Source organism: Teleopsis dalmanni, chromosome 1 (genome assembly GCF_002237135.1).
Source record: "Teleopsis dalmanni isolate 2A chromosome 1, ASM223713v2, whole genome shotgun sequence".
Lineage (NCBI taxonomy): Eukaryota > Metazoa > Arthropoda > Insecta > Diptera > Diopsidae > Teleopsis > Teleopsis dalmanni.
Window position 1 is genome coordinate 206,056,538 of NC_051846.1, and position 14,089 is coordinate 206,070,626.

The 14,089-nt window shown below is 31.1% G+C and overlaps 2 protein-coding genes across 2 annotated transcripts in view; one reads left to right on the forward strand and one right to left on the reverse strand.

The window, feature by feature from the left end:
* Positions 1–14,089, forward strand: part of LOC119671504 (mucin-5AC-like) — a 531,335-nt gene that overhangs the window by 341,347 nt on the left and 175,899 nt on the right. The window lies entirely within an intron of this gene.
* Positions 9,130–13,307, reverse strand: LOC119671508 (DNA replication ATP-dependent helicase/nuclease DNA2). Its single transcript, XM_038082179.1, is given in 4 exon segments — positions 9,130–10,757; positions 10,813–11,218; positions 11,287–12,420; positions 12,475–13,307. Coding segments are annotated over 4 exon segments (3,486 nt in total). The 5' UTR covers positions 13,057–13,307; the 3' UTR covers positions 9,130–9,393.

Genomic DNA, 14,089 nt, shown 5'->3' on the forward strand with positions numbered 1-14,089 from the left:
CTACATTATAGTAGTCGATGTCTTTATGATACAAAATATTATGTTTGTGGTGACTTGCCATAAGTTGTCGATTTATATGCAAATTCAGATAAAAATTTAATTGAATATCCGCGTAGTGCCTGTTTAATTTTATCACAAAATAACCAAACATGTTTAAAAAAAACACAAAAAAAATGTGAACCACTATATAGTTTAATGTTATATAATCGAAATCAAGCTTTGTAACAGCCTTGAATTGTTTTGTGAGTTTAATAAATAATTATAAAAATTTACGCACCGTTGTAGGTATTATAAAACATGTTATGCTATCTACACCCTTGGTAATAACAACAAGTATCAGGCTAACTAAAGGACTTCAGCAACCAAAACCTTATTAAACATCATTTGGATTCACCTGCAGACTCACTTCTTTCAATCCAAGTAGTCGGTCTGTCAGTATAAAAACAGCTCAAGGACTGCAGCATATTTTATGCAAACAATTTCAACATTTTTTTAAGAAAATAAAGCGAAATCATGTTAATCGACAAATAAAGCAATTGTTTTTTCCTGTGCTTTGTAAACAATATCGCCTTGAAATTGTTACGGTTGCCGGCAACTTTTTCAATTAAATTGTATCTTAACTACAAAACAACAATTCATTTAACGCTAGAAAAGAAAAAAACTGAAATATTTTTATACCAATTACACGAGCTAACAATAATTCATAACTATTTAACTGCATTGCACTCAAACACTAAATACTAAAAACTAAAAATAACTATTATTGCTTTATTTTATGCTTTTGTGCAAGTTTAATTAGATTAAATGTGTAATTGTGCTCTTTATGACACTGACTTTTCGATATTGTCAAAGCTACATTTAAGTGGAAATCGGTAAATCAAATTTATTACGACATTTAATTTATTTCAAATAAAAATGGAACAGCCTTAAGTGCACTAAATATGCACTAAATACCACAATTAATGGTCAATAAATGTTCATCATACGCCATGTGGGCCAGAAGTGTGAATAAACGATTTCAGCATTTCAGACTGCGTGTGAAACACTTAAAAGGATCAATTTTAATAAATCTCTATTATGTTTGGTCATATACATTATGTACATATTTGTCGAATCGTTGTGTTTTAAATTTATATAATTATTTTTTATATAATATATTTTTGTCAGTCGGAATTGACAACAGGAAACTTTTAGCATTTAAATTAACTGGAGGCCATAAATTATTTTAATAGATCGACCCATATTTTCACCAGTTTAGTGTGCCTGATACGAAATATGTTTAACTGAATTGTTTGTTAAATGAATAATTTATGCATGCAATAAAAACAATATTTGATTAAAAACTTACCGGAAGCATTTTGGCGCTTTTAGTTGCGAATTTGTTGAGGTTTATTTTTTGTTTGTTCACTTCGAAATCGGCTACTTTTGAATCTGAAGTTTTTCGTCAGAGATTTTGCAGCAAATATTTTTATTTTTGATTTTATTTCAGTATATGTTGCACTAATCTGTCACAGTTGTGTGCCTTTTTGCTGCTATATTTTCAGGTTTAGTTTTGTTATATAATCGAATTGTTGAGATGCACTAACTGTTAGAAATCCAATCTACTGCAATCCACAATGACGTTCAGTTCATTTAGACAAAAGAAAAGATTTATTAAAGGTTTTGTTTTTTGTTTGCGTTTTAAAACTTAAGCTAGATTTCATAAAAGATTTTTTATTTAGTATATAAAATTCATTATATTCGTATAAACGGCTTTATACGTTATACAAAATATTAAACATATTTTATATAGTTTATTTTAAGTAGTTTTGCAATAATTTTATTGATTTGCTTTCTCAGGTAACAAGGTAAATTTTAATATATATATAATTTATAACCTCTTAACATAACCTCTTAACTTTTTCTTAATTCAATTTTATTTGAATAAATACTACGTTATGATTGGGTTTGGCGATGGAGAAAATATGAATACTATATCAGGCTTTGCAATAACAATACCTTGCTGTAGTTTATACTTTTAATTATATATATATTATGCAGATGATAAAAAAAATATATAATAACAAAACAAATATATAAATACCAGGTGGGCCTATAGAAGTTTGCGACGTGAATGGTGTTCAACTGTATATAAACTATATAAACAAAAATATTGAAACTATATCATATTCCGTGAGCTAAGATATCGTAGTTAACATATTTCTATGCAAGAAGAATTTTCATCAAATGTGGAAGCTACCACTGACGTAATCAGAGGCGTAGAGTTTTGGGGATAGTTCCCATCTTGACTCAATACTGACTACATCATTAAAAGTTACTAATTTCTTATAGATATGTTACACGGATTTAAGGAGAAGAGTTTTGGGTATACTTCCCATCTTGACAGATAGTTCTTATAGATATGTTACACGGATTTATATTGTAAAATACCATCGTATACAAGATTTATGAGGATTTCAGTCTTATTCATAGCTAAACATCCAATTTTTGTGAATGAAATATAACATATATACAAAGAAAATCGTATATACAAAGAACATCATTTACTGAAGTAATAAACTCATATAGAAAAAATGTAAGTTAAACGGCACCTTATCATAAGATATTAAAGATAGCTAATATATTGTGCTATTTAGCTGCACTATAAAATATTAAAAGGGTGTGAATATGGCACTCTATATACATACTAGACACTTCATTAGTATCTTTTAAATAATTGATACCTACAAACTGGTACAGCATAGGTAAATATAGTGGTTATAAATTGCCTTGTGGCGCACAATAGATCTTTTGGGTCGAGGTGCATTCATAGCATATTATTTAATAATAATTGCCTTATAGGTACTCATAAATATTTTCTTGTCTTTATGGAAGAAAATTATTTACAGTAACTCTGAAATGTGTTTTGAGTTGGACTTCGTTGTTCTTCCCAGATGTTTATCGTCCTTAGCATTCACATTATTCTACGTATTTATCTGTGAGCATTATATATAGATTATTTCTAAGATTTTTAAGGATATAAATGAAATAACTATAGTATAGTACAGTAAAACGCTAATAAACAATAATATAGAAAATAGGCAAAATAATATTTTACGATGGATTTCAAAGTAATAATATATATACGAAACGAAGAAAATTATTTAGGAATAACATTACTACAGACATTGAATTCAGCCATTACAGTCTTCTATTTAATGGAACAAACCTCAGGGACGCTAATTACCTTAAGTGAATGGTACAATATTTCTTTGATTTGAGTACGGGAATATTGCGATAGAAGCTAAAATGATGAGTGCTGATAAATCAGTTATGCAGCAAGTTCCAGTATTCCCACCACTAAATGTGGTTAAAGTATATTCTGTAAATACAAAATACATTCAAATGGTTGATTGAAAAGTTTAGTAAGGTATTAGGGTAGTATAAAATTTCAAGCGAATTTGACTAAACTTTATAATCTCATGAATAAATAGAAATGGGAGTAATCTCTCTAGATTGACGAAGCATTCTGCGGTCAAAATTGTAAGCTCCTTTTTATAATATTAATTATTGCAGCTGCAACCAGATAGAGATAAAGAAAACTATCATTTTTTCTTGTCAAATCTTGGTTCTTACGACGAATAGAATTCCCTAGTTAAACCGTTCCAAAATAATGTTGTGGAGCTAAACCGCTTAAAGTAGTCTAATCATGATGTATACAGAAAAAACTAAACGAGAAGTTGACTACTAGAATGTCTCAGAATGTGAAAGTGCTGTTTCTGCACATGGATCGAATTACCACTTAAACCAACCAATCAAGTGTAGATATCAATGATAATATGTAGGTCGATTACATATATAAAACTGTAGTAACTTTTGCGAATATTTAAAATTCTGTTTTATATAATTTTTAATTTTTCAGTTGATATTTATATTAATTTATATTAATATATTTTAATTTATATAATAATTAAATTAATTAATTAATAGTTTATATTAATTTAAAAAGTGTAAAACTAACATAAAAAGTTTTTTTTATTCAAATTTTTTTTTGAAATATAATCTAAAAATTTTTTTCGAAGGAAAACCTGTGTTTTATTTTATTTTAAGTTCCAGTTAACTTTGAAATTGTGCTATTATCTATATGTACTGCTGTTATATATAATAAAATTTATATAGATTATTCAAATATTACAAATGTTTGATAAGTTTTCTTTCACTGCAGACACAAATTTCATAAATATCGAATATTTACGCAATCCTATTCACACCCGTAGAGTAAAAATAAAAAATAAAAAACAAAAAAAAAAAAATAATTAACTGAAAAAATAATAGAAAATCGAAAGCCATAAACACTTTTGCTTTTGCATGCAAAGTAGACCATTTGCGCATGCGCAGCACTGTTCAGCACCTTCAGAAACGATATTACAAAAAACAAAAAAAAATATCAAATATTGTTTAAATTTATTTTTCTTGTTAAATTTTAAATCCGCTTCAGCGCATCGCTTAAATTGTATCTCATTTTTATTATTTTATTTAATTTTTTTATTTTTTTTATAGAAAATTGTATATATGCACACAGTTTAATTTATGTACTAATTCCAAAAATGCGCAACACGTTTCTTCTATGATTAATTATTAACCAAGCAAAAAGTTATTTATTGTTTTTTATATTTAATTTTATTTTATTTTTTTTTTATTTTATTTTTTTTTTTATGCATTACTTCACACTTTTGTTCCACAAAAGCAAATTCGTACATAAACTGTTTAAATTCCTTTTGGGCGAATATAAGTTATTGCTTCACTTTGCTACGTTTCGTTCCGACTTGGCTCGTTTGGCTGTTTTCCGTTGAACCGTCGAAGCCAACAATACCGTTCAAGAGTCGCCGTTGCACTGATTTCATTTGTTGCCAACAAGTAAACTTCAAGTCACATCTCAGCCATGTCCCCCACAGGTGGTTTAATCAAGTGGGTCTGTCGACTGTCGGCTGTTGGCTGTCGGCCTGTCTGCCTTTCTTTCGTTTTCTATGAGCAAATTTATTAATATTTCTTATACAAGTATTTGAACAACGAAAAGAGCACAAATATTTATTAATGCTGAAGACGTACGAAAAAGCCGGTTCACTTGTATCGCTACCAATGAAGCTACCGCCAAGGCAAACCTTCTGCTACCAGTTGCCAAACGACTTTATGCAGACTCTCTGACGGATTGTCTGCTCATGCGCAGAGAATTTTATGTTATTAACATTGTACTGTCGCATAACCTACTGTTAATTATGTTATAACATTTCTCTGTTAATATTTTACTTAAAAACAAATTTTATATAAAAAAGTTTTTGGTAGAGAGGTTTAGAAAAGTAGTGAACTACAACAACAAAAATTATTTTTATTTTAACTATTTGTTTCGAGTATTGCCAAATACTCAGCATCAGTGGTCTTGGTATTATTTATTGTATTTAATTATTCCTGTATAATTTGTTTTGAAACTGCAAGTACCAAGGGTTGAACATGTGCCCTGCCAAATTTGACGCTCAGAGTCAGCGTTCATTAGTCAACTAATATTTACGAATTCTATGTCTTTGACTAAAGGCAATATGATATGTTGGAGCGTAAATCAGATTTTCCACCAGATTCAGTAAAAAGCCCTATTAAGTGAACTGTGTTCAGTTTTGCCAATTCCAATCTCCAAATGAGTTAACTCTTTGTCTAGGTTCAACCAAACAGTAACACAATAAATGATCAAACGTTTCTTCCATGACCTAATTTCGATAGCTGCAACTGCAGTATCTACTGGGTGCACGCATACTGATGTGTAAATCAATTGACATAACTCTTTGTTGAGCTTAGTCTTTCTTATTGGTTGGTATATTTGTAAATAGTCAATTGGCAGCACAATAAATGATCAACCATTCCTTCCACACCCTCATTTTGACGACTTCTACAGTAGTATGTACTGGCCGCAATCATGGTGGGGTGCATGCGTCATCCAAAATCACATGTAATAATGAATGTAGACAGATTGAAACTACTTATTAATAAATAGAAGGCAGTGTTTTGATTTATGGGCATATTTTCGACTAAAACTTCTGTAGTCTATGGCGATTTGATGTATTTGTCAGTGATTTATAAAACCTTTACATATGATGACACAGATGATACAGGACCCTTATCTCTAATATTATTGTGTTATCTGAAAAAATAGTGTTGTGTTTATTGTTGTTTAGAATATTGTTTGCTTCCATTACGGGAAAAGATAATGATACTGCTTTTGATTTCTTATTAAGAATAATTTGGTACTAGCTTCATCATATGTAAAAATATACAGATTGGTACACAATATCATCTTATCCTACCATCCTAGCTGTTTCATAGATGGCTTTAATTTTAGCTTGGAAAATGCTAAACTAGTTCGGAAATTTATTAATAAACATATAGTGTTCATCTTTATCTATTTTAAGGACGAGCATATTTAACAGTTTTTTAAATGTTTTTATTTATAATATATTTCTTAAAAAATGTAAAATCTTAAATATTCTGCATACAAATATTTTTATTGACATTTTCAGCACATTACATTTATTTTTATATATTTTATAGCATCATTAATCTAGTAGCTCGATACATACTTTGAGCTATAAACATTACGTGTAACACCAAATTATGAAATCGATAAGTCATCTATTTGCCAATAAAAATTCTCAAATTGTGCGGCAGCGAACTTAGTTTGGAGTCAGGTCACGAAGACCGCACATGAAATGCACCGCAAAGCAAGCGAAACGTGCGCTCATCAAGTGATTCTGAGCACGTGGTAAAACCATTAACAGGGCCGTAACCTATGTCCGTTGCTTACTTTTGTGTATGCCAGTCGTTTTAAATGCATTAGGAGCAGCAAGCGGATGTACTGCACTGTCATTGCAGCGACTTGTGCATCGTCAGTTTGGGAATATTTTTCATGTGTTTGTAAACAGGCAAAAACTTCGATAAGATGAGACACACAGTAATGCCCAGTATCAACTTCGGAAGAAATATAAAAGTTTTTAGAGGTAAGTCGAATTCAATTTATAATCAGATTCTAATATAAATATGCCCTTGCAGTTTAAATGATAGAATAATATTTATCTAATAGGAACATCTGTACAAGAAAAATTTAAATATAATTTTTTTTATTTTTCACTTCGTGAACTAATAAAGACTTGGACTACTTGGACAACCATTAGGCTCAGTCACAATTCACAACTCTAAAAATATATATACCCCGAATATGGGTTACACGTGAAGAATCGTGGATATGGATAAAAAGGTCAGTTGTAAAAATAATGCATAAGATATGAAACAAAATTAAAGAACACAAATAGTATATACAGCACTACGTAAACCAAATTAATATATTGCTAAGTAAGTCTTTTAAAATAAATGTGGAGAACATGGCACTGAACATAGCAACTCAACTTCAGCCCTGAACAGAGAAAAAGTATGTTTAAACACATAATTGGTCATCGTAAAATTTCTCCTTACAAGACCATCGAAAGATTTGTCTTTATAAAGCATATAACCTTAACAATAAGGAAGCTTAGAAATAGCTAATGCAGTGTCCAAACATTATTCTTCTTAATTAAGGCAAGCATTTTTCAATTGTTACTATTAAGGAAACCAAATTTTAACAGGTAACTAATCAATAAGAATGAAAAAAAATTTGAAGATAGAAATTGGAATAAACGGAGTACCAGCTCCCAACGCTCCCAGCTCCCAGCGGAGCATTGCGACCATAGTTGATCTTTTGTGCTGCAACAGACCCTAACCGAATAGAAGTCATTCCGGCTACCGAATGAAAGTCAGAACGTTGATCATTAAGATCCTGTTAATGTCAGAAGGGGAGAGTAGTTCTCGAGTCAGTGATCTCCCAGATCAAGGTCACAGAGAATCTGACTAAAGTTTGAAGATAGTTTAAGGTTAAACTTAAGTTAGAATCTCTGAATATGGAGTAGAAGCTGGTTTAGATAAACCTAGACTTCTAGGAATTTACCTCTTGATCTCAACTTTTTTAAAAGTTGAGTTAAATACTGGAATAAAGTTTCCACACTGTAATGGAAATCTTCTCTATTCATTTTAAAAGGTGGTATTGATGCGTTAAAGTAGAGTAGTATTAATAAATCTTATTTCATTGATATAAAAACATATATAGAATTTTATAAGACCTTTCTATATATAACATATCTAATTTTTTGTGTGATATAATAGGCTTATTATAATATTTTTTATATCTATGCATAAGGCATATATCAATCTGTTTTCTTTTATTTGCAAATATAACGTCATTACGCTTATACCCGCATGTAATATAAAAGTAAACACTGGGCGTGCTTCAACGTGCAAACACGATCAATTATTATTCAATGAGATTCAATGAAAAACGATAGTGAAAGTAAAGTCATCACGATTGCTTAAGGCAAGCATTGTACAAGTCTTGACAAAAGCACACTTGTGTACTCACATATGGAAATGTTTTTATATCTCAAATGTGTATGTAGACCAAATGACAAAATGTTAAAAAAAACTATATTATAGTATGTCCGTCATATAATATAATGTCTAGTTGCATATTTCTCAGATCAATGCCCTGCCTGGCTTAATTCCAAAGTACCTGTTTTGCACTGAATGACGACCGGCAATGCGACATTTCGATGATTACTTTAGTTAGTCTAGTTAGTCTAGCCTACTAAGGTACTGAACATCACATAGTAAAAAAATAAAACGAGTTGCATTAGTGTTAATTCGAAAATGGTACTAATAATATATATTAACAAAAATATTGCTCTTAATATGGATCAAATGCACATGAATAAGTTACACGTTCGGGAAGTAAAAAACTTGAAAAAAAAAGGACATAGAAACCTAGTTACACACTACTGTTTTTGTATATTGGTCACATATGAACTATGAACAAACAAGTGTTAATAAATTTGTGTGAAAAATTTATTGTAACAAAGACTATAAAAAAATAATTTTAACAGCAATTCGAATTGGGTTTCAATGCTGTTCAATAATAAAAAAAATTACATTCAAGAAAACTCCATAAAATGAGTAGTGAAAACATATAATAACAATAAGTTGGAAAATAAAAATACAATTTAGTATAGTAGAAATATATAAAAATATAAATATTTAAAATTAGAGTTTGTTTCAAAACACAAAATAGCATGCTTAATGATGGCCTGCATACAATGTTAAAAACATATCTGCAATTTGGCTTATATCTTAACTTATAATGGTTTACTTAAAGCTACCAACTACCAAAGTCATGTGCGGTGTAGTTTATAGTAGTAAAAGTAAGCTTATCTCACAAACGCAATAGAATATTTCAGTCTTGCTTAAAAGTACTTAAGCACATATAACCAGAAAATCAACTCACATAAATCAGTTGGATATAACTTCACTCAACTTATCCAGCAGTTTCTGCCAATTGAAGCCCAATTTATTGTCTTCCAATTTCATACAACAGTAGCTAGGTATATGCTTAAACATCTTTTGGAATGGTGTATATTGTGCTAAACAGCCTGTATCACCCACTAATATTAATTTATGTTTTGAACGTGTAATTGCTACAGTTAAGCGTCGCTTGTCTTCTAGAATTTCATTATCACGTTGCCTGTCGATATCCTTTTCACTTAGGCTGCCGGTTTTAGTGCCTGAATAGAGTATAATATCCTTATCTCGACCTTGGTATTGATCGACAGTATTAACTTCTACGGTAGAAAAATCTAAAGGAGTTTCATTGTTTTTATAGAAATCATTGTATTGAGTGGAGAGTTTACGCAGTAACTCCACTTGAGCGCGATATGGTGCTATAATACCTATGCGTGAAGGTTTAAAATTAGCCCTTAATAAAACCTCTACAATATAAAATATAATAGCTGCATCACAGTAATTTGTATATTTAGATATACGTTTATTTTCAGCCGTAATCATGTTTGAATTTTCATCATTGTCGAGTTCTGAAGCAAAGGTTTGTTCAATAGCTTCACAGACACGACTGTGCTTCTTCATTGCAAAAGCACGTGAACGTTCAGCACAATCTAAAGTGTCCAACAAAAATACCGATTGATCTACATGTGTTTGCATTACACGCTCCAACCATTTTTCCTTATCTACCATTATAGGCATTTTAAAATTAAGTGCCGCTAACTGCACTTCTTTAGAACCACATTCTAGAGCACCAGCGTACGTCAGCTCATTAGCCAGCTTAGTGATATTTTTATTCATACGATATTGTAAATTCAGCACTGATGTAACTTCTTCACAATCCAAACGTTCAAAAAGTGATACACTAGCACCGCGTGAACGTGCTTCCTTGGAACGTATGAGTGGTGGCAACTGATCTGGATCACCGACTAAAATAAATTTGCTACAAAAGAAAAGTGGACGCAGCACTGTACATTGCATAACTTGAGTGGATTCATCTACAATACAGTAGTCAAATTTACGATGCAAAAATATGGAGTGCGATGCACCCAAGCAAGTTACGCCAATTATATTGTATGAGGCATACTTTTTAGCAAGCTCAGCTTCTGTCTTACAGTCCTTCGTTACTTCACTTTCACTGCATTCATGCAGTTCTGTGTGAACACGCTCGCCAGAACCAAGTCTTAGCATTTTTAAACCAGTATTCTTAAGACGCAATAACAAGTTATCAACAGCTGAATGTGTATGACTAGTGATTATCACCGTTTTTCCGATTAAGTTTAATAATTGTACCAAGGCTACCAATGTTTGTGTCTTGCCTGAAAAAATTATTTTAAGTTCATGTCAAACTCTCATGTAAATAGAAACGCTTACCTGTGCCAGGCAAACCCTTTATTAGCATGAAGCTATCAGTTGTTAAGGCTTTCAGAACTGCTTTACGTTGCACCATGTTCAACATTTTCAAAATTTCTTTGCCTTTCTCAGCAATTACTGAAGGCAATTTCTTGGTATATGTTGGTTGTTTTTTGTGTATCACTATATCACGCAGAGTCTTAGCTCTATCCGTTTCATCAAGCATCAGTCCCAAGTTGGTATAATTAAAAACGTTTACAGATTGTGAGACATGCTTATCGACTATAAACGATTGACCTTTATAGTTTTTGTTTAAGTTCCGTTCCAATCTAATCGAGATTGTATTATTTGTTATATTATAAATGTGACCAGCCGCGATTGCCAAGCGTTGCCTGGAACTGACAATAACATACATGCCACACGCAAACTACTTTTACAAAAAAGAAATTTATTAAATATCAAGTAATTTTTTTCAGCACATTTATATCTACTTACACAACTTAATGTCAGATCCATATCTTCCTCCTTCTCCATTTTTAATTTAAAAGTATGCAAGTAACGTGAATCTTCAAAACTAACTTCGTTTAACAGTTCTAAATCTATAACGGCGCGTCCATTCTGTTGTCTTATTTCCGGAGTATCGGTCCAAAGCGAACGTGCAACATTTGCCATTTTATCATCAATATCTTCTAAAGAAATCAGCCTACACCAATGTATAAAATATTCATATTCAGTCGGCTTCAAATGTGCAGTCACATCGTGCATAACTTTTCGAAGTGGATGACTTTCGCTCAGTTCCAAGCTTTTATCCGTTCGTGCAAAGGTGCAACACAAATTCGCATAAGCACAGGAATTGCACGCGCTGTGATGAGAAATCGGATCTGGTAACTTTATTGGCTGTATATATTTACCATCTCCAAGTGCGTTTGGTACATTTACAAGTGGTAAACTAGGTATATAACTCAGATAATATGCCAAATCGTTGCGTAGCGCTATTAAGTCTCTTTGTTCATTTCTCGCGCCGCTGATTTCACGCATAATACCTTCGCGTAAATAAAGTAGTAAACCTGAGTTAATATCACGCCCCAATGTCGACAACATCATTTGGTAGAGAATTAATTGACCCTTGTGTTCCATTGAAAAAGTGGCACGACCTGTTTTTAATTCCAATGGAATCGCATTTGTGTTCGTAGATTCAAATTTTAAATTATTTTTGCGTCTATGTATACGCACAGAAACATCTACTTTGCCTTTAAGTCCCAACTGTGGTATCCAAAGATTTTCCTCTATATCTTCTATTTTGTTGATTGTACCTTGAAATGTGTCCTTTTGTAGCTAAACAATATTACACAAATATTTATTACCAATTATTCAACTAATTATATTTATACATACCACAGCTGGTTCTTTTTTTACAATATATTGTTGTACAAAATTGAAAATATTGGAAACGAATTTTTTTACTTCTAATGAAGCATCTTCACGTGTCAGAAGACTAGCATACAGCGCGTAAGCAGTTTCTTGTGATTCCAAAAGTTCGTTACAAGCATTCTCAATATCCTTATATGATGTCAGTTGTTTTTCCAGCACTATTTGCAGTAGCTCATGTACCAAAGTACCTATAACCATCTAAGTTATTGTTAATACTCGTAATTATATTAAACAATAATTACTAAAACTTACCACTTTGTCGTTTGCATCAATGCCCCGAAAGCGTTCCTGTAGTACAGCTTTACGACGGCAGAATAATGAACCAACAACAGTTGTACCAGATATTAATGTGTCAGGATAAGTAACGCAATAACCGAAATCTTTATTAACTTTGTAAATTTTTTTATCATTATCCCATATCGCTTTTATTGAAACTACATCACCAACGTCAATGTGTGTATTGCACCAAGGTCCTTGTAAGTGACACTTTGTCAAAGACACACCGTCGTATGCTTCTAAATTTTTACGTTCATCCAATGCTACACTTAACACTAAATCAAACGATTTGCGGTCCCGTTCTAACTGAACAACCAAACAACGTTGCCATTTACTCAAGTCAAGCGTGGAAACATGTTCAACGCTTTGCTCAGTGGATTCGATTGCTCCTAGATCGAAGTCACAGCTTTCATCAAAAAAAAAATCCAAGTTTTCTTTCTGGTCGTTAAAAGTATTTACCTTGCTTAAGTTTTCAGTACTTGAACTTAATTTTTGTTTTTTTACATCTTGTTCACTTTTATTATTCAGCGGTGAAATTACTCTTTTAACAGAATTCATGTCGTATTAATAATTTTTTAAATTTGAATTAATAATATATATTGCTTTTATTTACTGCAAAGAATACCAAATGTATTCTTTAATCTACTGACTTCGCGCCACTTACTTTCAGCTGCTCGTGATATTCACAATAGTATATAATGCATTCGCAATAACTGAACAAATACACTGGAAAAATTATCATAACGAAATTATTTAGATGAAACACAGTTGAGGAATGAACTTTTATGTAAAAAGTGGCAGTCACCAAGTGGCATTAGTAATTCTTCGAAATATTTGAGTTATCGAGTCATTTGTTTTAAGGTTAACATATTGAAAAATCATAGTTTATAGTTTTTTATTTACATTTTACTTTAGTGAAAAGATAAAAATATTTTAGATATAAATAGAAAAGTTATTGGGTCTATTTACACTATCATGAATGTAACATGAACATAAACTTGAAAATCAGTTACCGATAGATGGGAGAGGGAAGAGTGTGTGATGTGAGTTCATGAATTTCACGCAATGAAATTTGCTGCGTTTTTTCAGCTTGACACGCATGCATATGCAATGTTATGTTTATGTTTACCTTTTAAAGTTGAATATTCTCAATTTCTGTGCTCTACCCTACTACACACAAGCATTTTAAACGTTTACACAAAACAAAACAAATTTCACGCTCATGAAAGTTCATGATAGTGTAAACTGAACTGATAGTTCATGTTAAGTTCATCTCACGTTCATTATAGTGTAAACTGAACTGATAGTTCATGTTAAGTTCATCTCACGTTCATTATAGTGTAAATAGATCCATTGAATTAATATAGATGTTGTTAGGTGTTATTGTCAAATATATAATAGAGTTATTATCAATATAACTAAAAGATATGATAGCAAAATTTGATATAATAGCAAAATAAGAACTTTGAAAATGCAATACAATTCCAATCACTTCATTTTAATTTTTTGTGTACTATTTCGTAAATACGTTTTGTTTATTCTCAATATATTAGTGGTAATCAAAACATATGTTTTCTTTATAAAATGCAAA